The sequence below is a fragment of the Leptonychotes weddellii genome, chromosome 12 (genome assembly GCF_054177405.1).
Source record: "Leptonychotes weddellii isolate Sample4059 chromosome 12, ASM5417740v2, whole genome shotgun sequence".
Classification (NCBI taxonomy): domain Eukaryota; kingdom Metazoa; phylum Chordata; class Mammalia; order Carnivora; family Phocidae; genus Leptonychotes; species Leptonychotes weddellii.
The window spans coordinates 16,774,495-16,801,952 of NC_138380.1; the positions used below are offsets into that span (position 1 = coordinate 16,774,495).

The 27,458-nt window shown below is 43.8% G+C and overlaps 1 protein-coding gene across 1 annotated transcript in view; it reads right to left on the reverse strand.

The window, feature by feature from the left end:
* Positions 1–7,727: 7,727 nt before the first annotated feature.
* EXOC4 (exocyst complex component 4) overlaps positions 7,728–27,458 on the reverse strand; it is a 675,757-nt gene continuing 656,026 nt past the window's right edge. The window contains exon 18 of the mRNA XM_081800909.1: positions 7,728–9,234. Within this exon, the coding sequence (XP_081657035.1) occupies positions 8,997–9,234 (238 nt within the window). The 3' untranslated portion in view covers positions 7,728–8,996. The remainder of the gene's footprint in view (positions 9,235–27,458) is intronic.

A 27,458-nucleotide genomic window follows, 5' to 3' on the forward strand; every position in this document is an offset into this window, starting at 1 on the left:
CGGGCGCCTGGGTGGCTCAGTCGTTAAGCGTCTGCCTTCGGCTCAGGTCATGATCCCAGGGTCCTGGGATCGAGTCCCACATCGGGCTCCCTGCTCGGCGGGAAGCCTGCTTCTCCCTCCCCCACTCCCCCTGCTTATGTTCCCTCTCTCGCTGTGTCTCTCTCTGTCAAATAAATAAATAAAATCTTTAAAAAAAAAATTGACTTAGATCCATGCTATGGTCTGAATGTTTGTGTTCTTCCAAAATTTATATGTTAAAGTCCTAATCCCCTATGTGATGGTGTTAGGAGGTGCGGTCTTTGGGATGCCCTTAGGTCATGAGGGTGGAGCTCTCATGAATGGGATTAATGCCCTTAAAGAAGAGACCCCAGAGAGCTCCCTCACCCCTTCTACCATGTGAGGACACAGTGAGAAGGTGCCATCCGTGAACCAGAAAGTGGGCTCTCTCACTAGACACCAAATCTGCCAGTGCATTGGTCTTGGATTTCCCTGAACTGTGGGAAATAAATTTCTATTACTTATAACCTACCTAGTGTCTGGTATTTCATTATAGCAGCCAGAACGGACTAAGAAAATCAGTCCTCAATGGAGGGGTGGGATGCAGGGCAAATTACATAGATATTTTTACTTCCCTTCCAAGCTCTGAGCAGGGTCTAGGGCAGTGTGCAACCATCTCAGGGGTCTGCTGGGGCAGGACCTGTGCCATGACTAACTGTATCTAGGAACATGGAAATAAAAATTCAAGCAAACAGGGCGCCTGGGTGGCTCAGTTGGTTAAGCGACTGCCTTCGGCTCAGGTCATGATCCTGGAGTCCCGGGATCGAGTCCCGCATCGGGCTCCCTGCTCAGCGGGGAGTCTGCTTCTCCCTCTGACCCTCTTCCCTCTCATGCTCTCTCTCATTCTCTCTCTCAAATTAAAAAAAAAAAATCTTTAAAAAAAAAAATTCAAGCAAACAATAATAGTTAATAAACCTGCAAAACTTAAGAATTTCTATAATCCCTGTGAAAACACTTTAATGCTTCCTATCTTGCAGATGAGTGAACTGTAGCTCTTTAAGTACCAAAAGACCTAGTTCCTTGTGCTTTATTAGTATCTTAAAATTAGCTGAGTTAACAGCATTTCAGTGTTATGTTTCCTTGTTTTAAAATTGCAACTTCAGATATCCTTCATAACCTTTAACATTTACTTCCCTTGGGACACCAGAGAAATACAAGGAACTCTGGGCTGTTGACAAAGACGGTAGAAAAACAGAAAACTGATTTTTCTGCCAGTCTTTTTCATGTTTTTGTGAGTGGACCTAGGTTATCAGAGGATAAAAACTCAATTCTAGGGATTGGTATTGCATGGCCTGGTGATGGAAAGCTTCTGATCATCTCACTGGTCCAGTGAGATGATTAGACTTCAGACAAAATTCAGGAGCAGAGATGTGTCCTTTGCTCTTTCTGCTCTCATCAAGGTCAGTCTCTTTGTCGTGCCTATTAGTCAGGATAAGCAAGGTTATGCTGCAGGAACAAACAACCCCCGAATTTCAACAGCTTACAACAAAGATTCATTTTGTTCTTATATCACATGTCAACTCCATGTCAGCTGGGGCTCTGCTCTGCATTGTCCTCCTTCTGGGACCCAAGCACACTGAACGGTCACTGTCTGGCATGTTGCTGATGTTGTGGCAGAGGGGGGCAGTGAGCTCTGGAGGCTTGCACACAGTAATTAAATGCTTTGGGAAATGTCACACTTCTACCTACAACTCATTGGCCACCTGATCACATCGTTCCACCCAAACACAAAGGAGACAGGAAAGACAATCCTACTATATTCCTGGAAGGTGGAGAGCATGAAATCAGGTATGTTGCCCTGTTCTTTCCATGGGAACATGTCATGTCTTTGAAGGCAGGGCCTTGCCTTCTACTACTCTATTTGGTAGCTTAGCTGTAAGGGGCATGTGTGGGCTCCCAAATGCAGGGTCCCTGGGATTGGCAGTCAAGAGATCTAGATGCTGGTCCCGCCTCAGTCACCAAGTGTCCCCACTCTCTTCTCTTGGAGATTCTTTTTTTTTTTTTTAAAGATTTTATTTATTTATTTTGACAGAGAGAGACATAGTGAGAGAGGGAACACAAGCAGGGGGAGTGGGAGAAGGAGAAGCAGGCTTCCCGCGGAGCAGGGAGCCCGATGCGGGGCTCGATCCCAGGACCCTGGGATCATGACCTGAGCCGAAGACAGACACTTAACGACTGAGCCACCCAGGCACCCCTCTCTTGGAGCTTACTTGACCACTCAGAAAAGTGAAATGGTGGGGACAAATGCTCTCCAAAGTTTGATCTGCTCTTATGAATCCACAACAGATGCAGTATTGAGAAACTGATGTCATTGCTCCCTCCCAAATTAGAATAAAAGGGATATCCCCTCCCTCAGCTACCTTATAGCAAGATTATCTGGGGACTCCCCCTGAAGCCCAGGCTCCCTTTACCCCCCAGGTGTCTGGTTAATAAACTTCCTGTCTCAGGGACACCTGGGTGGTTCAGTCGGTTAAGCGTCTGCCTTCTGCTCAGGTCATGATCCCAGCGTCCTGGGATCGAGTCCCGCGTTGGGGTCCCTGCTCAGCAGGCAGGCTGCTTCTCTGTTTGCCTGTTGCTCCCCCTGCTTGTGCCCTCTCCCTCTCTCTCTGACAAATAATAAAATCTTTTAAAAAAATAAAATAAACTTCCTGTTTCAGGGCAGAAATGGAAGAAGAAAGGGAGGGGACAGGAGAGAGTCATTTGGGAAACTCCCTTAAGCAGGCTACTGTCTCGAAAGATCTAGGACCTCCCTGTGGTGGAAAAGAAAACACACTTCGGTATTTGGAGCAAAGAGGGGAGAACCGACCCACCTGGAGTGTCGGTCCCCAAAGCTGGGAACAGATCGGCAGCTCCGGCCTGCGCCTAGCTCACAGTGCCCCCAGCAAGGCAGGACCTTGGGTGGGGGTGACTGTAGGGCATGCCTGTGGAGGCTGGACCCTGTGGCAGGAGGCCCCCTCTGGATGACGCCTGGGGACACGAGACAGGACTTCCACATCTGGAGCAGCAGAGGGCATCCGGAGCAGGGGTGGTGAAGTGATGAGGAAACAGAGGATGATTCTGTCTTCACCGCCATTTTCCCGCCGTGCTTTAGCAGCGGAACGTTGACACAACCCAAAGGAAGGGAAGCCTCTTCCCTACCTCCCTACCAGGAAACCACAAAAAATTACTGCAGTTGAGGCGTTTGCTGAGAATAGTAAGTGGGAGCTCGGAGCCAGATTTGATTTAGAGGAAAAAAAAAAAAAGACATTTTTTCCACTTCACTTTCTTAGATCAATTTATGAACTTCTTTTAGAGATCCCTGATCTGACATTGCTCAGCCTAGGCTGGAAGAGTAACAGCAAACTCAAACCCCGGGCAGAAGGCCGTTCTGTCTGTTAAGGCCTGGTCCCTAACGGGTCCTGGAGCCTTCATAGTTTAATGAGATGCGCGTGATACATGGGCAGGCAATGAGATGCCAACTCATTACCAGCTAAAAGGGAAGCAGACCCTGGAGGGCAGGTGTCCTGTGCTGGAGACGGGGCTCAAACAATGCGGTGACAGAGTTTGAACTGCTGTGGTCTGGTGGCTTCAGGCTTCAAGTACAAGCAGCAGCATCCGGGGCCCCGCCCGGCAGATCCCAGGGCTTTCTGACAAGGAGCCCTGTCAAGGTGGTTGTGCTCCTACGCCACATCCACAGAGCAGGTTTTCTAGATACTGGGTCAACAGCTCCTCAAAGAAACAGACAAAATATTATTAGATATGATGCAGATGTCATATTTATTATATGGCAGGTGCTGAACACCTTGTTTACTCCATACAGCAACTGTGGGATAGGAGCTATTATTATTATTGTTGTTATTGTTATTATTATTATCCCATTTCACAGATGAGGAAACTGAAGCTTAGGGCATTTCATAGTTTATACAACAGCAAACCACTTCTATAAGGCTGAGGTGACATCCTGAGCCAAGGTACAGAGGATTCTTTTTTTTTTTTTTCCAAGATTTTATTAAATTCAAGTTAACATATTGTGTATTATTAGTTTCAGGGGTAGAGTTTAGTGATTCATCAGTTGCATAGAACACCCAGTGCTCACTACGTCAAGTGCCCTCCTTAATGCCCATCACCCAGTTACCCCATCCCCCCACCCAAGCTACAGAAGATTCTAAAACCTGAGCATTTAGTCCCCGCCCCCCAATGCTCCAGCCTTTGGTCCAGCTATGGGTCGTCAGCCTCCAGCTGGCTGGGTCCAGCCCCTGGGCCGAAGGTTCTTGTGTTCAAGGATTTTGTAGATATATTGGCCATAGGGAGCTGAGGAGCAGCAGAGGAAGAGTGGGAAAGGCAGCCTTAAATTCAGTCTAGGAGTGGCTCCCTCTGGGGAGAACGTCACTTGGAGCTCAAATATAGCACGTGAGGGTCTCTCCTTTGCCCCAAGGGATGAGAAGAGAGGGGTGCCAAGCCTGAACTCTGGCGTTGGTATTGTCTGGGCCACATCTTAATGTGAACCTTGGTTTCTTCTGCAAAGTAGGGACGATAAAGGTAACAGTCTCATAGGATTTTTTGAGGATTCATTGGGATAATGTGGTAAAGCATTTAGCACAGCATCTGACACATAGTAAGTGCTCAGTAAGTGATATCTACAATAACATAAGAGCAATCATAAAAATAATAGCAAAAACCAGGTGCTGTTTTCCTGATCGCTTGCAGTAAATACACTTGTGAAAGAAAGCTCAGCCTGGTAGGCAAGTACATTTGGGATGAAGAGATGGCCAGTTTTTCTCCTCTTATGCAAAGTATTGCATAAGGCAGCAGGAATCTGAGGCCACATTTCTAAAAGGGATGGAATAGGGGCGCCTGGGTGGCTCAGTCGTTAAGCGTCTGCCTTCGGCTCAGGTCATGATTCCAGGTCCTGGGATCGAGCCCCGCATCGGGCTCCCTGCTCCGCGGAAAGCCTGCTTCTCCCTCTCCCACTCCCCCGCTTGTGTTCCCTCTCTCACTGTGTCTCTCTCTGTCAAATAAATAAATAAAAATGGAATATAATGGGAGCTACACTCACCCGACAGCTCCTAACCTCATCTTTTTTGTGTGTGTGTGGACACACATAAGCTGTATATACATTTAAAAGAATACATGTGCAGCTTTTACAGGTCCCTGCATTCCCAGACTCCCAGGGACTCCCGCTCCAGGTGTGTGAATGTCCCAGCAATATCTTTAATTACAGACACGAGTCTTTGGCAGGGTTGTCGAAGCAACCCCTCAAGCCAGGCACCCTTCCTCAGACTCACACCTCGTCCCATTAGCAGAGTCTTCTCTCGTGTTTGCCTCTGAGTTCCCTTTTAAAGAGATTTCCAGCTCAATTCCAGTGGCGTTTGCATCTCATTACACTCGTGATAATTAGCTATATCTCATTACAGCCCAGCCCTGTTGGAAAAGGATTAGTTGTTTTCAGGTGTAAAACCGTGGTGGGCCGCTTACTACACCTCTTCAAAATTCCAGGCAGGCTGCCCGCCTCAGCCAAATTAGGACTACTCCTTCCAGCTGTGTACACTTCATTACAACTTCCATTTCAGGAAAAGGCTCTGCTGTATTTCACATCTGGTCACACGCTTATTAATTATGCACTTCTTATAACAACCAGGCCTAATTAGGACAGAGCTGAGACCTTTGCTGAGCCAAGTCTTTCTTTGTTTTCTTCTTCTGGGTACCTCATTACCCTCCCTCCAAATTAGGCCCAATTTGCTTTATGTCCCTGCCCCATTAAGACAATTGCTCTCAGGTGTGTGGATTTCCACACAAACTCTGCTTCTTCAAGCACAGTCTGGTTGATGGGGACACTCCTTGTTTTCCTATCACCTCCCGCTCCAAGGACAGCCTCTTGGCTGGGCTTCTCATCACATTTTGCCTCCAGTGGCGTGGAGACCTGCTAGGGCTTGTTGAAGCCTGATAGCCTCTGTTTTTTACTGTGAAATTTCTGTGTCCCGGTGCTGGGAGGCAGCCACAGCTGTGCTCCTGCGTGAGAATCTGAAACGCAATGGCCTCAGGCTGTTCATGGAACCCAGGAGGCAGGAATCCATTTGTTCCATCCACGCATGGTAAAGGGGGAACTTTCAGGCTCTGGCTAGCCAGGGAGGGCCCAGTGAACAGTGAGATACAGTCCCGAGCTTCCAGAAAGGCAAAGCTCAGAAGCAAGCAGCAGAGTGTCAGGCTGAAGATGTTAGTCCTCAATCCCAGGAGATGTCTTTCTAAATGAAAGGGTGGTTTTGGTGGATTGAATGGTAAATAAAAACTCTGCGGGGGGCGCCTGGGTGGCTCAGTCGTTAAGCGTCTGCCTTCGGCTCAGGTCATGGTCCCAGGGTCTTGGGATTGAGCCCCACATTGGGCTCCATGCTCCGCAGGAAGCCTGCTTCTCCCTCTCTCACTCCCACAAGCATGCTTGTGTTCCCTCTCTCGCTGTGTCTCTGTCAGATAAATAAAATATTGAAAAAAAAAAAAACCTCTGGGGAGGGTAAGATCGGGGTGGAAGGTGGGTAACTCTTTGTCAGACTGGAAGTATAAGCTCCATGTCCTAAGGGACTGCTTCTCTTGCTTGCCACTACATGAATCCCATATCATTGTAACGGGTAATTACGTCTTCTTGACCGAATGAATGCAGCAGTGCTAAGACATCCATGGATAGGACTTGACAGGAAGATCATTGGGTTTGGTTGCCAATTCAACTTGGCTGTATTTGACAGTTTTTCCCCAAGCTATTTGAAACATAAATTAATGATGGTCAGGCTGAGAAAACATTCAGGCAAGAATGAGGTCCCAGAGAGGGGCTGGGCTTCTATGAATGGAGTCCCTCCATCTGCACCCATTTGACCATCCACTGAATAGGACACTGGCTGTCCTTGACCTGTTAAAAAATGAGTGATGTGCCATCCTACAAAGAAATCTGTGCCTTGAATGTCTTGGACAGAGAGGCATACATCACTTTTTTGGTGCAGAACTGACATTTTTCAATCCTATCATTATTGTAGCAAAGCAGGGATTCTACTTTCCTAAATGCTCCCCTGCAGCAGACCATCTGCCATTTTCCTTCTGGTTCTCAGTGTTCTTGGCATTCTACGCCAAACCTTTCCACAACCAATAAAACTATCTTAAGCATTCACCAATCCACCCCTAGCTCTTCTGGTAGCCTTGTAACCACCCAGGGTTCTATACCTAGAGTGGAAGGAAGGAGAAAAGGTACCAAAGCTATCCTGGGAAGCTGCGGCCACTAAGAGGAGGCCTCCAAACCAAAGGGGTCGGCTTGAAGTTCCCTCATCTCCCTTCTCCCACCCCCACTTCTTGGGTAGACTACTTTCCTATGATGTTGTTGTTTCCACGGTTTTCTCCTACATGGATTCAACTTCTTTCCAACCAGGCCTCTGAAGCACACAGATTTACAGTATTCCTTCTAGAACCCTCTGGAAGACCATCTTTCGGCTGCCTGCTGAATTCCCACTGTCGGTCCTGATTTCTAACTCAGCTCTGAGTGCACATCCATTAGGGTTTGGTTAGAATCCAGTGCCCATACTCTGTCTTAAAGGTAGATAATGAGTGCCCTCCCTCATTGTCTAGTATCTGCCCCTATGCTTAGCAGCATTTGGCACACATTAGGCCCTCAGGGAATGTTTGCTGAGTAAGGAACACAAGAAAAACAACACACATTTCAGCTTCTCAAAACATTTTTTAATTTTCTGTTTTTCCCACCAAGACCAAAGCTGTACAAACAGGTATACAATTTTGGATCATCACAATGTGAGGCCCAGCTGCCGTGTATGCTTAAAATCCTTTCTGCTCTCCTCTCCACATGTTTCCAAGGTGTGTCCCAGTCAGTGCCTTGCTTTCTCCTGTGACATATCAACCATGGGTAGCAGGAATGCTTGGAGACTTGGGGGGCAATGGCGGGGTTCAGTGTGCCAGGAGAGGTGAGCACCCAAACCACCTGGGAACACTTTAGAAATGGCCTCCGCTGGTGGGTGCACAGAGGTCGAATGTCACGCTGTCCCATCTTCCGTGCACTCAGCTGAGTGGACCAGGGCATCTTTCTAAGGTGAGAAAGACCTAGGGGCTCACATCGAGAGCAAGTAAGCATCTAAAAATCACTCACATCCAAACAATGTTTAACTGAGAGTAAAAGTTCTCTACCCATTATTTACTCTTGGAAAGTAGAGGTTAAAAGATCAAGAGGAGGGTGGACTGCCTTTCATTCTTCCATTTTTGTGATTAATTTGAAGGCTCTTGGTTTTGATGCAGCAGAAGTAAAGACGAAAAGGCAATACACTGACTATATTCTGTGTACAAACGGCCGCACACAAAACTCGCCCAGGGACTGGGATAAGAGGACTTTTCCCCGTAGCCCTGAAGAGGTCCTGTTTTGGTTAGGAAAACTTGTTGAAAATTACAGCCAGCTGAGAAGCCACTGATTTGATGTTGGCAACAGAGATAAAAAGCAATGCACATATGCTTATTTCACTGTATTGTAAACTGACAGGGTCAAGAGAGTAAAGATCTACTCTTTGTGTAAGAGAACCCTATGAAGTGTTTTAAGAAGGGACTAAAACTGAGGGAGCAGCCTGCTTTCTAAAGATTGTTGGGTAGTTGTAATTTGTGCATTCATTTTTTCAGAGTCCAATTTGATACAACCTTCCTCCCATCCCACCCTAGTCACTCAACCCTTTGGAACTGACTGCATTAGAGTAGACGTTAAATCAAAACATTCTGTACTGCAAACTCCCGTTACAGTTTATATGAAAAGCCCAAAGTAAAGAGACAGAAAAAAAATATATCGTCTTGTCTTCTCTCCACTAAAGTATCAGTGCAGAGAAAAGCAAGTCTGCTTCGAATATACCAAATAACATACCGGAGAAAGAAGCAAGTGTGACTGAGTAAACAAAAATAGCGCCCCCACCCCCCACCTCCAGCAGTGTGCTCGATTAAACCGTCGTTATTTTCTTATCCTTGGTGGCTTGCTTGATGGCAGCCTGCTCGCAAATGATCTCCTTGAGCCGCTGCAGCCTCATGTTCTGGGTGGTCTGGTCTCCCACCCCAGTCTGGCTGCGGTGTAGCAAGGTCAGGGCGTGGATGTACTCTAGCTCTGTGTACTTCACGCCCTGGTCCACCACCAGGTTCAGGAGTTCATCAGCCGTGTTGTATAACATCTCGTAATATTGCCTGAGGAAGAAACAGGGGACACTGTTCACCATCTCCATTGTCAGCCATTTATGTGGTTTCAGTGGTGATGAATATGCTGTTTATAGATTACTTATTCCATAAGCATTTGTCGATCACTAGACATTGTTCTAGGTCCTATGAATATAATGGAGAACAAGACAAACACGATCTCTGTCCTCTTGGAGCTCAGTGGAGCTTTCTTCATGAGAATAAGTCTAAATGAAGGTTCCGGGAGAACTCACATCTTTCAGGGTCTCCGTTCACTCAAGATTTGCCCTAATGTTATATTCACCTAGGAAGATCCAAAGAAGAAGAAGTAGGGGCAGAACCAGGAAGGAGAGAAATAATCATCTGGCAGGCACTGCGAAAGCTGTTTTTGTCTTATTCAATCCCTCATTCATTTATTTATTCGCTGGAGGCTCTGTGAAATGTATGGTTTTCTCCTCCATAAGGTGGGATAATAATAGTACCTACCTCTTAGGGTTATTGGAAGAATTCATCCATATAAAGCACTTGGAATGGCGCCCGACAAACATACATGCTCCATAAATATTAGCTATTATTATGTGAAATAGTAATAATTAACAGGAATGTAATGATAGTAACGTAAGTATATAATGATGAGCAAGACAGGGCCTCTCTCCTCAAATAGCTCAGAGATAAATTGGAAAGATAATGAAAAGTAGGGAAATAATGATTGCACTTCTGTTGACGAAGTTCATTTTCATGTACTGTGTCATTTAACCCTCACTACACCTAGGGAGCTATTAGTCACTTTTTTCAGATAAGGAAACTGAAGCATGGCCAAGTTACAGGACTTGTTTAGCATCCCAAAGAAGTGAGGGGCTGTGGCAGGATATGCACCCAAGTTTCTCACTCTCCTTCTTCACAGATACAGACAAGAATAATGGTCCATGTGACATGAAGGAAGTATAAATGTTATAAAATTATAGCAGAGGAAGGAGAAATCCCACCATGCTGAGGGGAAGGTGAAGAATCAAGGAAGACCTCATATGGGGTACAATATTGTCAGGCAGGGCTCCCAGGGAGGAAATTCTAGATTAAGGGAAAAGAGAAGAGCAGAAGCAAAGACTCCTCCTGGGAAGAGGAATCTGGTTAGCCTGGGGAGTGTAGGTGGACAGCAAAGTTGTGGGAAAAGGCAGTTGAAGCCAGAAGGCAGACTGTTTGACATCAGGCTAGTTAAATTAATAAAGAACATTAGACTTAGTCAAGTCAGTAAAGGACCTCACTCCCTTACCCCCCAAGGTTCTGTTGAGAACAGAAGCACCATCCAAGTTGTGCTTCTGGAAAATTAAGGTGACAGTGGTACACAGAATGGTCTGGGGGGGCAGGGGATTAGCCATAATTGTCGCAAAAAGTTGCAGACTTGAGATCCATTTGGCTGCAAGGCCATTTTCCTGGGTGGAGGAGAGAAGAGTAGTACCCATAAGAGAAACAGGCATTACCGTGAGTCTCCAATGCAGAGAGAAGATGGGGGAGGTAGGAGTCAGGAAAGGAGAAGGCAGCCATTTACCCTTCCTAAAACCAACATCATGCCACCACTATCCCTCACGGAGTCTGCACTGAGGCTCAGACTTGCACGTTTACTACAAATTACGCAGGAGGTAAAGTTGAGTACAGGCTCTGGGCCAAGCGATGCTATGACAGCTGGTTAGGCAAAGAACAGAGAAGCCTTCCCAGGCACAGTTTACTTCCTTCTCTCTCCCTGACAGGAAAGGCAGCTCTGCCTCAATGCAGGGGCAGACCAAGGCAGAAGGCCCAAGGCAACTCCAGAGACGAAGGGATAAATCGGACCTACCAGGATCATTGGACTTGGGTCTTGCATTTGTTTCTTGTTTGTCAGGAACATCTTGATAAAAAGAACATCCTCTGTGAGAAGTAAGCTATCCTTGTAGTAAGGAATATATTCTGGGAGCTCAATTTCAGGAATATTTTATAAATTGTTGTTACAATGGGAATATGGTCAGTAAGGGCATTAGTGTCTTTTCACATGGCTAGTTCCTTTTCCTGCCCTGCTAAACCTCCTTTCTTAATTAACGTATTCTTAAAAAAAAAAAAAGAATACGCTTTCACAAATATTTCCTAAATAGTGGCAGGAATAATGAGTGCTCATCTTATATTGGCAAGTTTATGAGTGACTCCAGGCAGCAAAAAGGGTCAACGTCCTTGTGTAGAGGGTCCTCTTGGGGCTAGTTTTCTGTAAGTGAGTGTTCACTTTAACTTCCTGGAACCACATATTTAGAAATCACTGGTCAAAGGTAACCTTGATGTTGACAGAGGTACTTCTAATAGAAGAGGCAAATTAGCCTCCAGCCTGCAGACTTCTGGGAGCCCAGTAGCAGATACAGTCAGGAACTTTTCTGAAGCTTCATGTTCAGCATAAAACCCATGTGAACTATCCTTACTCCACAATACATCTGTTGTAACTTAAAAATACAAATTTTAAGAAAAACCTGATGCTGTAGGAAGATGCATCATATTTATCTGATGGCTTCACGTGTCCCTTGGCACACCTTGGCTCCCTCCCTGATACCAGCCCCTGTTTTGAGAAATGGGGCCCCCTGCATCATCTAATTTGGTTTCCCTCGGATGCACAGGTGAGGGAGAGAGCTGCCCATTTAGGGAACTACCTAAGAAGACCTTTTAAAACTCGCTCGAAAAGAGTACATGTTCAAATCTAGACTTAACTAATGTAATGAGAGAGAACTGGGGGGCTCATGATTCTTTCAAAGCTAGAAGGGACATGATGGCTGCAGTTCTCGGCTGGTGGTTCTCCAGCTAGAAAGTGCTTGGGGGGCTTATGAAAAGTGCAGATTCCTCAGGACCCACCCCAGCTACTGTGATTCCCAAAGGTCCCGAACCACCTGGGTCTCTGACCCAGAGTCTCTCTGGTGTGGGAAGAGTTACAGAACCATTCCCATCTCCTTGAGCCAAGGACCTAAAACCATTAGGGAAGGAGACAGAAGCAGTAAGTGGATGGTTATGCTTTTCACTGAGATTAAACCAAAAGAATTGGGTTTCTTTGTATTATGATGTTGGTATTTTCATCATTTATCTTAAGAAGTAACATCGAGCCCATCTAACCAGATGAAATTGGATTTCTTTTGAAAAATCTGATGAATTGTTTCCAGGGATACTGGCTGGTTTTCTACAGAGACCACTGTTCCATGCTGGGAGCAAACAACAAAACAAAGATGCCTGGATTTCTCGTCCTGGATCCTCCAGTGTGGTAAGTGATAAAGGGTGAGCCACTTAAGTCCTTAACGTTTCAATATCCTCTGTGCAATGAAGACCTTTATAAATCCCAGAATGACACTCTGAAGTGGACTCGGAGACTAAAAGAGCCCTCTAGAGCCTCAGATGAACACTGTCCCAGAACTGAAAAGCTGAGTTATTAAACAAAATCGACAGGTAACTGATGGTGTATTTTCTGCAGTTAGGGAAAAAAATTACCCATAACCACAATGATATATTAGGTCATGAAGAAACATAAATATTTAAAGATGGAATGAAATTCATTCATCTTGCAGAAGAGTACCCGGTAGCAAAGACGACACTAAATCAGCACAGCAACAGTTGTAATTGGAGGTAGAGAAAGGGTGCTACAAGATGCCCCAAGGAGAAAATAGGAAAATGCCCCCAAACTGTACAATTAGAATGGGCCTCCAGGATAAACACTGACACGCTGAAATGAAATCATGTAACCCAACTGGGATAAATAATTTACCAGCACTCACTGAAGCTCCAGGAAAATGAAAGCTTGATCTTTATCATCAAGCATTACAATAGCAGCCATGGCTTCCAGGCATCACATTTTGTAGGAGACAGCACTTAGCTGCCCGGATGGGATCAGCGAACACACATTTGATTTAGGCCTTTTCTGGCTCATGACTTATACGGCAAGTCTCTTCAAAGCCCATAACATTCGGGAGCCAACTGCCAGACGTGGACTAAGGATCCTATTCTGGAGACCAGAGTTCCAGGTCACCCTGATGGGTGGAGGTGGCTTCCTCCCATGGTTTCTCTCTCTCTTTGCTGTGCACCTTTGGGCAGCAGTTCCCACAGTGGCCTGAGTGTAGAGGGAGGTGGGTGGAGCAATAGGAGAGCGGTGGGGGTGGGTGGGGGTGTCACCTAGACTGGTCTCCTGCGCCCAGTCCAGAATCTGACAGCGTCCATACTTTGTTCTGGTGCAGACAGATTATGTTCTCATACCTTCTTCACGTTCCCTTTTGCAATGGGCTGTTCTTCCCTGTGTTTTGTTCTTCTTACTTTTTTAACGGTATTGAACTGTAACTCTTTCTCCCCATTGATGGCGTTGGCAACTATCTACACAAGTGTGGCCAGGAAGGGCATGTTGGGAAGCTGGGCAGGGCTCCTCTTTAAAAGTTTTCAAATGGAGTTTATTTTATCTTTCTCTGGCTGGGAAATTAATTTACATGTCATATAGACTATATGGACTCAACACAAAGATTAAGCAGAAAAAAAAAAGATTACTCCTATAAGTCCTTTATAAAGACACCACATTTTTGCATTTCCTTCCAGTGTTTGTTTTCCATATGTGATGTTCTACCAATTTCTCTATTACAGTTGAAATATGTGGGTTGACAGACTATTGGACACTTTTGTTTCCAATTTTATTTATTTATTTTAAAAGATTTCATTTATTTATTTTGAGAGAGAGAGACAGCATGAGTGAGGGGGAGGGGCAGTGGGAGAAGGAGAGGGAGAAGCAGGCTCCCCGCTGAGCACGGTGCCTGTACGGACATTGGGCTCAATCCGAGGACCCCGGGATGGTGACCTGAACTGAAGGCAGACGCTTAACCGACTGAGCCACCCAGGAGCCCCTTTGTCTCCAATTTTAAACACTTTCTTTCCTGAGGATAGATTCCAAAGCAGATTTAGTCAAAGATAAGTATAGTATTTAGGACTTGGGCAGTGCTGCCAAACTGCTTCCTAAAAAAGTTGCTTCAATTTTTCTTCCTACCAACAACATAGGACTGCACCTACCTCCTCATATTCTTTTAACATACATGAAGTTAAACCATTTTTCACCTACTGTTTTTTTTTTTTAAAGATTTTATTTATTTATTTGAGAGAGAGAGAATGAGAGAGAGAGAGCACATGAGATGGGGGAGGGCCAGAGGGAGAAGCAGACTCCCCGCCGAGCAGGGAGCCCGAAGCGGGACTCGATCCCGGGATTCCAGGATCATGACCTGAGCCGAAGGCAGTCGCTTAACCAACTGAGCCACCCAGGCGCCCACCTACTTACTGTTTTTTTAATGTACGTAAGTCTGTATATACATATAAACAAATTGTTGATACCTTTGTATATTTTGAGTATAAGTGCTCTTCTTATTTAAGGGCTCTTCAGAAATTTCCATAAACAAGGAGCAAGGACCATTCTAGTCTCTCATCCCTGGTTCTACCTCCCACTCTGCCATACTCATCGTAAAAGTTATCACTGCATCTCTGAAAGCTATTGCAAACAGTTTCAGCTCTCTTCTTTGTAAATTGAGGAAAGCAAGCCCCGATAAAACCAGCTATTCCCACACAGCAACTGTCAATTTTGGACCTGCAGGCAGTCCCGAGAGTCTGGGGGTGGGGATGGAAAGAAGGTGCTAACTGGGGGCTGTCCACAGTCCCTGGGGAAAGCTTTGCCATCTGCCTCCCTTTACAGAGTGGGGTCCAGAGTCCTAAATCCCTGAAGGAAAACTGTATTTTCCATGGCTACCTAGTTATGTCTCATGCCGGGTGTGAGAACCTGTCTTGATTGAGGTACTATTAATAATAATGTCTAAATTTTAGGTGCACTGCCATATTCAACCCTTTGACGTAGCTGCTGCAATCATCCACACTGCACAGATGAGCAAACCGGGCTGTCTAAGGCCTCAACATCAAGGACAGTGAACCTGTACTCACTCCAAAGCCACTCTAATAAGGACAGAATGGAAGCTGTAAAAAGCAAAAGTACTAACTGCAAAGAAAAGTTGTATAGCAAATTTTAGTCCTGATTCAGGCAACAGGGACAAAATAAAATCCACATACGAACTCAACTCTCTGCCTTCCACTGTAATGGAACAAGCCAGTATTTCGGCAATTCAAAATTCATTTACACACTTTGTAGTTATATTTGAACAGCACTGGATTTGATCTGGGAATTCAGCACTCTGAAACAAATAATGAAGTCATGCTGTCCAGTCAGCATTCAAAAGTTACAGAAATGAGTTTTGGCTTTTTCATTTTGTCACCTATTTCTCGCTTTTTGCCCCTTTCCAAGCGGGTAACAGACAAAGCGACCTTTATTTCCAAAAGCTGGCTGCCCTTCTGACTGATTACTTCCTTGAGGAAGAGGGATAATTAAGCAAAGTCACTGTAAAGGCTTTCTCATCTAGTCCTTCCTGAGATAATGAAAGTAATAATGTCAACAAGAGAATTGGGCTCTGAAGTAGACTTCTCAAATTTAAATTTTGAAGGAGGAAAATTTTACCTGAATATAACTTAGTATTGACAGTAGCCCCCCACATTCTTTTTAGCCGACAGCTGCAGCATTTTGAGAACTTTAATCAAAAACCCAGTAGTAGATGGGTCACTAAATTGTTGGATAAAACGTTCAACTCTTGTCTTTCTCTCTTCACTCAATGGCGTCCATGGTAATAAGCAGGGAAATGGAGAAAAAGAAAGGAACTGAATAATCCATAAACTAGATAATCATCCCATAAATAATTAAGAGGTAGTTATAGCAGAACGACTTAGAGAGAAGTAAATACTCAAGAGATCAACTGAGCTCAGATTCTGGTTAAGTCTTTTACTCCCCGCTAACTGGTTGTGTGACCCTGGGCAAAGGCTGTCGGCTCTCTGGACTTCTGCTTCCCATATGGAAAACAAAGAGGTCAGAGCAGATGCTATTTAAGCATTTTTGGATTTTAAAACCTTTATAGCGTCCTCCGCTTGCTCCTTTAAAAACCACAGGCTTCCATCAGAATTAGCTGATGCTGATTTTCCCTGAACCGTAGTAGGTGAGACGCTGCACTGATTGATTTGGAAACATTCTGAACAAGTGTAAACTTAGCTCAGATGTGTACTTTCCAGACCAATAATAAAATGGATGGTAATCCTGTGTGTCAGAAGAATAAATTAGTTTATTAAAAAATATAATATAATTGCTCTCATTTGTCTTCCCCTTCAAAGAGCTTAGAGTTTATTACAGACATGATTGAAAATTCTAATTTGAAATCGGGGAAGTTATTTCCATTTCGGGACTGAGAAAACTCAGGTAGAGAAAAGCGAAATAGTTTTCAGAGAGGTGGGGGCAGAATTAGATTTATGTTCTATAGGGATGGTTTTTAACATTCCTGACAACAGACTGGGTGCAGATATTTGTTCGGATCAGGGGATTCCAGAAGAGAAGTGTGGTCTTTAGAAAAGACAGCGTAGAAATTCCCTCAGCTGGTGGCAGTAGAAAATCATTCAAGAGGAAGTCAGAGTCTGAGAATCTGCTGTGCTAAGGCTTGAAGGGGCACCTACCTACATCTTCTTCATAGAAAGTGGCATACACACACTGCCTTCATGGACAGCACTGTGCTTAAACTGCAGTTACCTGCTGGCCGAGTTCTGATAACCAGCATGCTTCAGTAGTAATGGCAAGTGTCTCTCCTGAGGAGATGTTAAAAGCTAACGTTGGCTGTGTTCATCCTTCTCGGGAACGTTACCCTGATATTTTTGATAGCAGCCTCCAGAGCCTTGCTTTGTTTCTCTTCGGAGAACACAACCACTCAAAACAAAGGAATTCCATGGAGGTCCACCACTTTTGAGATGATGACCCTCTCCCAAGCTCACTGATAGTCCCTGAAATGGGAAGAAAATTTCTTCAGGCTCCCTCAGCTAGAAATTTTGCTCCCCACCTTCGCAACACCTTCTAAATTTATAATATCTGTGGCTGAAATTTCCTCCTCGACAACTTAAGGATTCATATGTCACTCTCTGCTCCATCAGATAATTTTTTAAATTAAGTTTTCTACAGCAGGGCTAAAGGAAGATCTGCATTTTAAATTCAGTACAATTAAAACTGTGTCTCTTTGGTCTGGCACTGCCGTCGGTCAAACCCCATTTGTATGAATAATTATTCAGTCCATTAAGAAGTCTGCTCAACTCCTTCTCCCATTTTGAAGGTTTTAATAAATATTGATCAGGCACATTTCTGTTTGCCTTGCCAAAGCAATTCTGATGGATTCATCTTCTGATGTTATCAAATAATGAAATATGAAAGAGTGAATAGAATTACCCTCTTGTTCTGTGATTTTTATTTAGGTCCGTCATTTTACTTTCATAATTGTGTTTGTCTCATACTCCTGTAAATGTTCTTTTGATTATCAAAAGGTGAATCCAGGTTAAGGAGAGTTATACTGTGCTGAATATCACTTTAGAGAGTTTTTTCAATTTAAAAAAATAATTTATCGAAGATCACAGGTTGATAAAAGGAGATAGTATTATGTACTTTGGTGGTCTCAAAGCTACATATTGTTTACCAACTAGCACAAGGCCCTTATACTGTATATTATCTATACTTCCCAGATTAGCCATCTGGGAAACGGTTGCTGACATATGCAGAACAAAAATAATTCAGAGGCCCTATGGCTTTTTCAGTTTTAAGCATTTATCAACTTTTCAATAAATAATGCAAAGGATTTCTTCAAAGGAAAATCTAGTATTATTATCACTAGTACTTAGGAAGCTCTAATAACATCTTAAAAGTTAATACAGTAATGCCCCCTTATCCACAGTCTTGTTATCTGCGGTTTCAGTTATCCGCGGTCAACCATGGTCCACAGCCATGGTCCATATGACTCTCCTCTTGACGTATCACTAATAGCAGCCTCATGCTACATCACATGCCTACGTCATTCACCTCACTTCATCTCATCACATAGGCATTTCATCATCTCCCACCATCACAAGAAGGATGAATACAAGATATTCTGAGAGAGACCACATAACTTTTCTTACAGTGGATTGTTATAATTGTTCTATTTACTATTAGTTACTGTTGTTGATCTCTTACTGTGCCTAATTTACAAATTAAACTTTGCCAATGGTACTATGTATAGGAAAAAGATAGTATACATAGGGTTGAGCGCTATCCGTGGTTTTAGGCATCTGTGGCGGGGTCATGGAAGTCATTCCTTGCACATAAGGGGGGACTACTATATAACAGAGAAAATTACAGAGGTATAGTCCTTGGCTTCAAGAAGCTTCTTTTATCTACACTTTAAAAAATACAACCCAGACCCAGATCAAAGGTATCCAGGACACTAGGTAAATACTTTACAGTAAAATAAATCTGGGCTTGCCAGCCAGCCTGCCCATTCTGCTCCTCTCTCTTGGTATGTGGTAAAGAAGAAAAGAGTTGGAGGGCGCCAGACAAGGAACAGAAGCCAAGGACAGGATTCTGCTCCAGTGACTACCAGTTAGTGATGGGATGGAGAACTGAAGGGGTAACTGGTGTTGGGTTTCCATATTTATAATATGGAGATCCTCCTCTACCTGTAAGTGTTTGGGGAGAAAGGTCAGTGAGGATAGGCATGGACTACATGGCTTCGATGGAAGAACTTGCCATTAGAATATTCCAGTAGCTGCCAGTTAGTTTTGTTCTTTAGCCATTGACTCTGCCCCTAGCCAGCTACCTCACAAGTGTGTTTAGACAAGGTCTGGGTAGAGCTGAATGGATAGTTCACTGCAAGCCATCATCACTGCTGGGGAGCCTAGATGCAAGAACTGTTAATTCAGCCATCAGTTGGCTAAGTTACTCAAACCCTTACTAATGATTTTTGGCCTTAGTTAGGGACCCCAGGACACTTCTCAATATTGTTATAGGGGATTTCTCTACTTTGCTGAGACCAAAAAAAAAAAAAAAGTATCTTTTAGGACTGAAGGGCCAGAAAGAAAAATGGGTTTGGCAGAAGAACAAAAAAACCCAGCAGATTATTTGAAAAGCGTGAGCATATGCAAATCAGCAGGTCCCAATGGCAAATACTCCAGGGTGTTATTTACTAAATCCTCAGGTTATTTACAGAAGTGAGAAAACCTAAATAAACCAAAGCTACAAAATGGGCCACCTGAGATTCAAGGACATGTGACTCAGAACCGATGTCAATTAGAAAAATGATAGACTAAATCAGAAAGAGCTAATGGAAATATGTACATATCCAGCAGGGTTTAATTAAAAACCCCAATATTCTGACAAATGTGATGGATAGCTTTGGGTAGCAATGTGAATGTGGTGGATGAAAAGACCACTGTGGCTGATATATACGTGGATGTCAGTGAACCATTTTATACAGTGCCTCTAAAAAAAATATAACTAGCAAAGTGAATTTATTTTGAATGGCTACCTGTGATAGGACACAGGCTGAAGAACAAAGGGTAATGATAAAGGCAAATCAACAAATTCAGAGAGAAAGCATCAAGTGAATGCTGAGAACACTGGCTTATAACTGATCTCACTTAATACCTTAATTAACGTGCGAGCACATACAGGTGCCGCAAAGGGCAAATGTTACTAAATGGGGAAGGGCTGTGAACAGCAACAAAGAAAGAGAAAGAATGTAAAGGACTCCAGAGAACTCAGAGTTAGGGGCAGAAAACAATGAAATGAGATATATGTTGGAAAAACCCAAGAGAACTTCTCTAGAAGAAATTCTACCCTTCTATATTTTATAGTGGGGAGAAACCTTAGAACAGCACTGGTAAAAATGGTTCGTGAGGGTGTGTGTGTGTGGGGGGGCGGTGTAAGGACATGGAACCAGAGAATTTTCTTACTACCTGTAAAAAAAAAAAAAAAAAAAAGTACCAGTTATAGGTCAAGGAGGTGATGATAACCCCCCTTTGTTGTGCTTCATAGTTCTGTATTGCTTTATACCCTAAGCCAACTGAAAGAAAATCAGAAAAGAGCATCAAATGGGATTTAAGGGACAAAAGGTTGGAGGAAATTAGAGGATTAAAAGAAATTCAGTCCAATGCTTGTTCCAATGTCAGCTTATGAATGAGCGAGGTTTTCCCTGACCACCTTCTCGAAAAGGATACCTGCCCCACTTACCAAGCTTTGTCCTTCTGAACTGAACTGAGCTTCACTTCTGTTTAGCATCGATCTTCATCGAAACATAAATGTATATTAAAAATGTCTTCTGGGGACAGTTGTATTTTTATGTTATACGTATTTTAAAAATGTATGTACATATAGAGACACAGCGTCTTAGAGTGGTTAAGATCACGGATCCAGGAGCCAGTGACCTAGATTTGAATCCTAGTTCTGTCTCTTACTATTTCTATGCTCTTGGGCAATTTACTAATCTCTCGGTGACTTCTTTTATTCATCTGAGCAAGGAAATGGTAATACAGGGTTGTTACAAGGATCAAATGACGAAGAAGAGTGGCTGGGACGGTGTTAAGTGTTGTGTAAGTATTTACTACATAAATGTCTGCCGCCCCCTCCCAGAACACAGGGGCTGTGATAGGGTTGGCTTCTGTCTCACTCCTTATTACCCCCTGGTCCGAGAATAAGACATCTAGTGGGTGTGGAATCATGAAAAGGAATAAATGACTGAGAGAGCCAACAGTCAGTCCCTCTCATTAAGTGACAGAGGACAAAGTAAAAAGCAGTCTGTGATTCTTTGACACTGAGTGGGGAGGAACTATGAATAAAATAGCTATTCCATGTAAAAGGCAGAGCGGTCTTCTGACACAGCTCCAGGAGGGAGATATGAAGCACCTCGGTGTGGGCCAACTGGTGGCAAATAAAGAAGGGGAGGACAGAGGGAAGAGACCGATTTCTTGCTCATGATGTGCAATCCTCCATCTTTTCTTTCATTCTCTGGTAGAATTAGACACGAATCCCACAACTTTTATCTGATGCGTATGACCTTGGACACTTCTTGGTTTGTCCAAACTTCAGTTTCTTCATTTATACGTGGGGTAGGTAATGTAACATCACAAGTTAAGTTTGAGGATTAAATCAAATGACATGGTAGGACACCTGCCGTGTAAAAACGGTAGCAATAACAGCTAACTTTTATTGAATACTTACTATGGACTCTGTACCGGCCCTGTATATGGTATGTCTTTAGATATTCGGGATCGTACGAGGTATCATATTCTCCTCACTGAAATGGTTTCTTACTAATCCTTTCCTTGTGCCTCAGCAGAGGGATTTCTTTTCTTTCCTTTTTCTAAGATTAGCCGTCTGCCTTTGATCCCGACGCTGTTAGGACCCTGCTATGGTTTTGTTTTGTTTTGAACTCTTGTATCTAGTATCTACCCCCTTCCCTGGTTCTTTCATGTCTGCCTTCAAACATCCTTATAGTTTCTCCTCTTTTGAAAACAAAAAACAAGAAACAAAAAAAAACCCAAATCCAAACAACAAACCCCAAGACCTTCATGCAATCCTCTATCTCTCATCTTATTTCTTTTCTCCTTTTCATTATGAAATTTCTTGAACAAATCATTTGTATTCACTGTCTCTCCTAAAGCCTCCATTTTATCTGAAATTACATTTAAAAAAGTCACCAATGACATCATAGTAGATAAACACAATGGCTTTTACTTAGTCTTCTTCCCCTTGACGGTTTTCCATTCTGAACTCAACTCTCTTTAAGCCACGTTACTAGGTCCTCCTCCAGCTCCCTCAGATTCTTCCATTTCTTTCTTGGCTCCTCTTCTGTCTGTTTGCTGCAGGCATTCCTCACAGATAGGCCTTGGCCCTTCTCCTCTCTCTGCTTCCAAAAGTCTTAACTGTGCATGAGATGTTCTTCCTCAAGATCTGGTCTCTCAACAGATCAAAGCTTCATTTTCACGGGTTTCCAGACATTTCTACTAGATGCCCTTATCAGGTGCCTAACTTCCAAAGTTTGCAAAACCTCAAAATATCAATGTCAGTTTTGACTCTTGTCTGATCGTCACCAGGTGTAACAACTTTTATGCTCCTTGCTTATCTCCAGTCTCATTACCGCAGATTGGAGTCTCTTCTCAGTAGGTTATGACAACTATCGCCTACTGCAGTCTCTCATGCTCACTCACTCGCCCAGACTAATCTTCTCTGGTTCCAACCAGATCAGATTACTATTCTGTATAAAACAAACAAACCCAAAACAAAAATACTTGTGTGTTCACTGGTGTCAACAGCATCAAGTCCCCAAACTTCTAACACTGACATCCAAGGTGGCCCCCATTCCACCCTTTCTTCCATTTTCCCCTTGCATCAACCTTCTATTTAAGCCAAACTGAGCTAGTCAATGTCCCTAGAACATACTTCGTCCTTTTTGGCACTGGACTTATGTATCAAAGCCTAAATAAACCTCAAGACTGATGTAATCTCTTTCCTCTATAAAGCTCTCCTCTGAACAACTTCTTTCTTCTCTGTTACTGCATGGGTCCCCCATTTAACATATGACTTTCTGAGCAGTATCTGCTTTTGAAAGAGGTTATTAGTGATAAAATAAAAAAAGTTACTAGGGTCTAACAGGAGGCTACGATAGTACCTACCACATAGAGTGTTAGGAGGATTTATTGAGCTAATACCTGTAAAGTGCTTAAAACAGTGCCTGGCACCTAATATACAAGTGTTTGTTAAATAAGCAAAATAAAAGGTACAAAAAAGCATATAGTACTAAGCCTTTTTTTTCCACTCCTGTCTCCTAGCTAGCCACCCTGTTTCCTTTCCTAGAGCCCATCACTGTTATTAGTTTTCTGGGTATCCTTCCAAATACATTTTATACATATCCCAGCGTAGTTTTGTGTGTGTGTGTGCATGCGCATGAGTGTGTCTGAGCATGCACGCGCACGCATATTTAAAGAGAAATGGTGTTTACATGCTCTTCTGCACTTGGCTTTTCCCACTTAACTATATATCTTGGAGATGGTTCTACTTCAGTACATATGGACCTGCCTCATTCTTCTTAATGGCTGCAGAGGATCCAATTGTTTGGATGTACCATAATATATATTTATTATCTTCTCCCAGAATGCAGGCTTCCTGATGCCAAAGCCGATGTCTTACGACTCTCTTCAGCTTCCTCAGTGCTGATATCGTGCCTTTCAAAACCATTCTTTGTTTATTTGCTCAACAAACATTTAAGCATCAATTACGCATCAGGTAGTCTCTAATAGGACTAAGATGTATATAATTATACATAAAATTCTAAATTAGGAGTACGACCATCAACTTATTTAATCTCTTGACAACCACACACAACAGGCTTGATAACCTTAGCCTGGCAGATAAAGCGAGAATCTGAGAAAAAGGTCACAAATCTTCATGGACTGACAGTGGATTCCAAGCCTGGTCCGTGGGATTCTCCATGGGGATTCCGGGAACACTGGTAACTGAGAGCGTCCTATTGCAGGGCAAGAATTTACCCCAGATTCTTCGTTTACAATCGGGATTTGAGTCTGGGGAGGGTGTCTGGAGGGATATGAGGTATAACAGGATATAATTAACCCCGGGGAAATTCGTTCTGAGAGTCTGCAGAGAAAATCCGGCACGGAGGGACAGAATAGCAATTTTTTTAAACTGGCCTTTTCCATATAAAAAGACTAAATTGAGACTGTTCAACAATGCCGTTCTCCTAAGTCTATAAATAAAGAAAAGGGTGTTTGATGGGGAAAATATATATAGCATTTGCATTCTTTTTGTAGGAAGAAAAAAGTATCAGATTTGAAAAACTTCCCAGAAAGGGCACCTTATAAGAGGAAGGTCTTTGAGCGCGGTTAATACCTCTATTTAAATGCTAATGCTAACCTATAGGTCTGGACCACACAAAAACGAAAGTTTTTCAAAGACCATAAAGCGAATTTAAAATAAAAACTTAATTTCCCGAATAAAAGATTTTTTATTTCGGCAGAGAAGCGAATACACGGAATTGCATGCACGAGAGGAATACCCTGCTGATCAGGATAAAAACCAGCTGGCAAACGACCACAGTGGGCCAGGCTAAGTGGCAGGGACAGGGGGCTGCCTCTGTCACAAACTGGGGTTTCCCCTCAAAAGACTTCACTTTGGAGCTCAGTGTTTGCCTCAGACTGTACCTGATGGAGGGTGCGGCTCCCCCCTCCCCCCTGCCCCGGCCAGTGTGGAGGGAGCCTTGGTGTTTGGAAGGAAAGCTGGAGCCCCGGGCAAGGAGGAGGCTCACAAGGTTGTGGGGGGAGGTCACTGGGTCCAGAAGAACGAGGAGGACACAGAGTGCACAGCTCAGGGCTCCTGGGAGGTTTAGTGTTGCTTTATTTCCCACGGGAACCAACAGTCATGAATGCAGTGACCGAGGCTCGGTGGCAGCAGGAAAACGTCTGTTCTGAAATCCGAATATGGCATAGCCTGTGAGAGACCACATGTTCCATGTGGGTGCGCAGGGACAGCCACTCAGAAGACTAACATTAAACACAATCAGCAAGTACCTTGGGGTGGGGGTAATGACTAGGAACGGGGCGCACAAGGAGGCCTCTAGGCTGATTCTAACAGTCTGCATTTTTATTTTTTTTATTTTTTATTTTTTTTAGATTTTATTTATTTTTTAGAGAGCGAGTGAGAGAGAAACAGCATGAGAGGGGAGAGGGTCAGAGGGAGAAGCAGGCTCCCCGCTGAGCCGGGAGCCCGATGCGGGACTCGATCCCAGGACCCTGGGATCATGACCTGAGCTGAAGGCAGTCGCTTAACCAACTGAGCCACCCAGGCGCCCCCAGTCTGCATTTTTAGGTGGGTGATGGTCACATGGTTGTAGCCACGCTCTATAATTAAGTCCTGTAGTTTACTGTATGTAGGTTATATCTCAATAAGAGCATATTACCTTCCTCCCCCACCCACCTAAAAAACAGAAAAGAAAATGAGAGCAGGCGATAGGCCAGGAGTTGGGGTGGGTACCTGGAGACTTTTCAACTCAACCTCGAGTCCTAACATTACGACAAATGCTGATTTTATGAACTTCAAAAACATTACGGGGGTAAAAGAAGCTAGTCACAAAAGACCACATGTTACATGATTCCGTTTAAATGGTATATCCAGAAGAGGCAAAGCCACAGAGACAGAAAAGAGATTAGTGGCTGCCACGGGTGGGAGTCGGGAAACGAGGAGTGCCTGTTAATGGATACAGGATTTCTTTTTGAGGTGATGAAAATGCTCTCAAATTATCTAGTGATGATGGCTGCCCAGCCCCAGACCATACAAAAACCCCACATGAACCGCACACTTTAAAAGGGTTAATGTTTATGGTATGTAAATTATATCTCAAGCTGTTATAAAAATGCTAATTTTATGAACTACAACCCTGACTTCTTTAACTATACCGATGATGTATACCCACAGCCAATAGTGTTGTGAAGATTGATCCATTAATCAAGATATTTGCTGCAGTTCAATGTTCGCCTGGGACATTTGCAGAAAAGACTCCGTCAGCTGACAGATATGGAAACATTTTCACCAGCTCCCATTTCCACCAAGTTCCCCTGAAATGTACCAAAGCCGTTTCTCAGGGCTCCATACTTTCATAGGTCCTCCCGTGACCCCACCTCTAACATCTTTGCACTGAATGCCTTTGAACTCCCTCTATTTGTGTACGTTATAGTCAAGAAAAGTTTATGACAACTAATAATGAATAACCCTTACTGGAAAAATAGGTTAGAATTGGGAAGAGTTTTATACACATGATTATGGAGTAACAGAAATATAACCAAGGGGCGCCTGGGTGGCTCAGTCAGTTAAGCGTCTGCCTTCAGCTCAGGTCATGATCCCGAGGTCCTGGGATGGAGCCCCACATCGGGCTCCCTGCTCAGTGGGGAGTCTGCTTCTCTCTCTCCCTCTGCCTCTCCCCCCAACTCATGCTCTCTTTCTCTCTTGCTCTGCACTCTTTCTCAAATAAATAAGTAAAATCTTTAAAAAAAAGAAATATATTTCTTTTTTTTTTTTTTTTAAAGATTTTATTTATTTATTTGAGACAGAGAGAATGAGAGAGACAGAGCACATGAGAGGGGGGAGGGTCAGAGGGAGAAGCAGACTCCCTGCCGAGCAGGGAGCCCGATGCGGGACTCGATCCAGGGACTCCAGGATCATGACCTGAGCCGAAGGCAGTTGCTTAACCAACTGAGCCACCCAGGCGCCCCAATTAAATTAATGTGTTGTTAAGGGCAACAATTAGTATTTATTTAACACTGTATGTCAGATGCTTTCCCAGTCTCCTGGATTTCAACCTCACAGCCGGAACTCACAAAGGCTAAATACCTAAGGTCACCTGGTTGGCTAACCACAGCCTGACTGAACTCCGCTTGCATGATAATACCCTACCCTAGCTTACCTCGCCCAGATCATTCCAGAAAAACTCTGAAATGGGACGCGAGAAAACAGTTTACACTCGGGAGCAAGCCTGGAGAGACAAAAATGTTGATTCATAATGGAGAGACCCACTGAGATCCTATTTGTGACAGCCCTGTGTAAACTGTAAAGTGTTATGCAAATACACCTATCTGGCAAAAACATATTATTATTATTATTTTAGCCTGGGTGTTGGACGGGGGTAAAAATCAGAAGCTGAGGTGCAGACAACTCCTCACTGTGTGGCTGCTGTGCTAGCTTATGCTAAGTTAAAGCAAAAGAGGAGACTTCTTGCAATGATCTGCTCTACACAGCTGCCCTTCGGGTCTTTATTCATGGTAATGAGTGACTTTTCAAGGTTGAGTTGAGGCTGCACGAGATAGGAAGGTGCAGGGTAGGACGGCCTGTGATCCCAGTGGGTACAGGTTTATAAGAAAAAATATATTCGACCTCAGCCGCAGCAACTTCTTCCTAGAAACATCGCCAAAGGCAAGGGAAGCAAGGGTAAAAATGAACTATTGGGACTTCATCAAGATAAAAAGCTTTTGCACAGCAAAAGAAACAGTCAACAAAACCAAAAGACAACCGACAGAATGGGAGAAGATATTTGCAAATGACATATCAGATAAAGGGCTAGTATCCAAAATCTATAAAGAACTTATCAGACTCAACACCCAAAGAACAAATGATCCAATCAAGAAATGGGCAGAAGACATGAACAGACATTTTTCCAAAGAACACATCCAAATGGCCAAAAGACACATGAAAAATTGCTCAACATCGCTCGGCATCAGGGAAATCCAAATCAAAACCTCAATGAGATACCACCTCACACCAGTCAGAATGGCTAAAATTA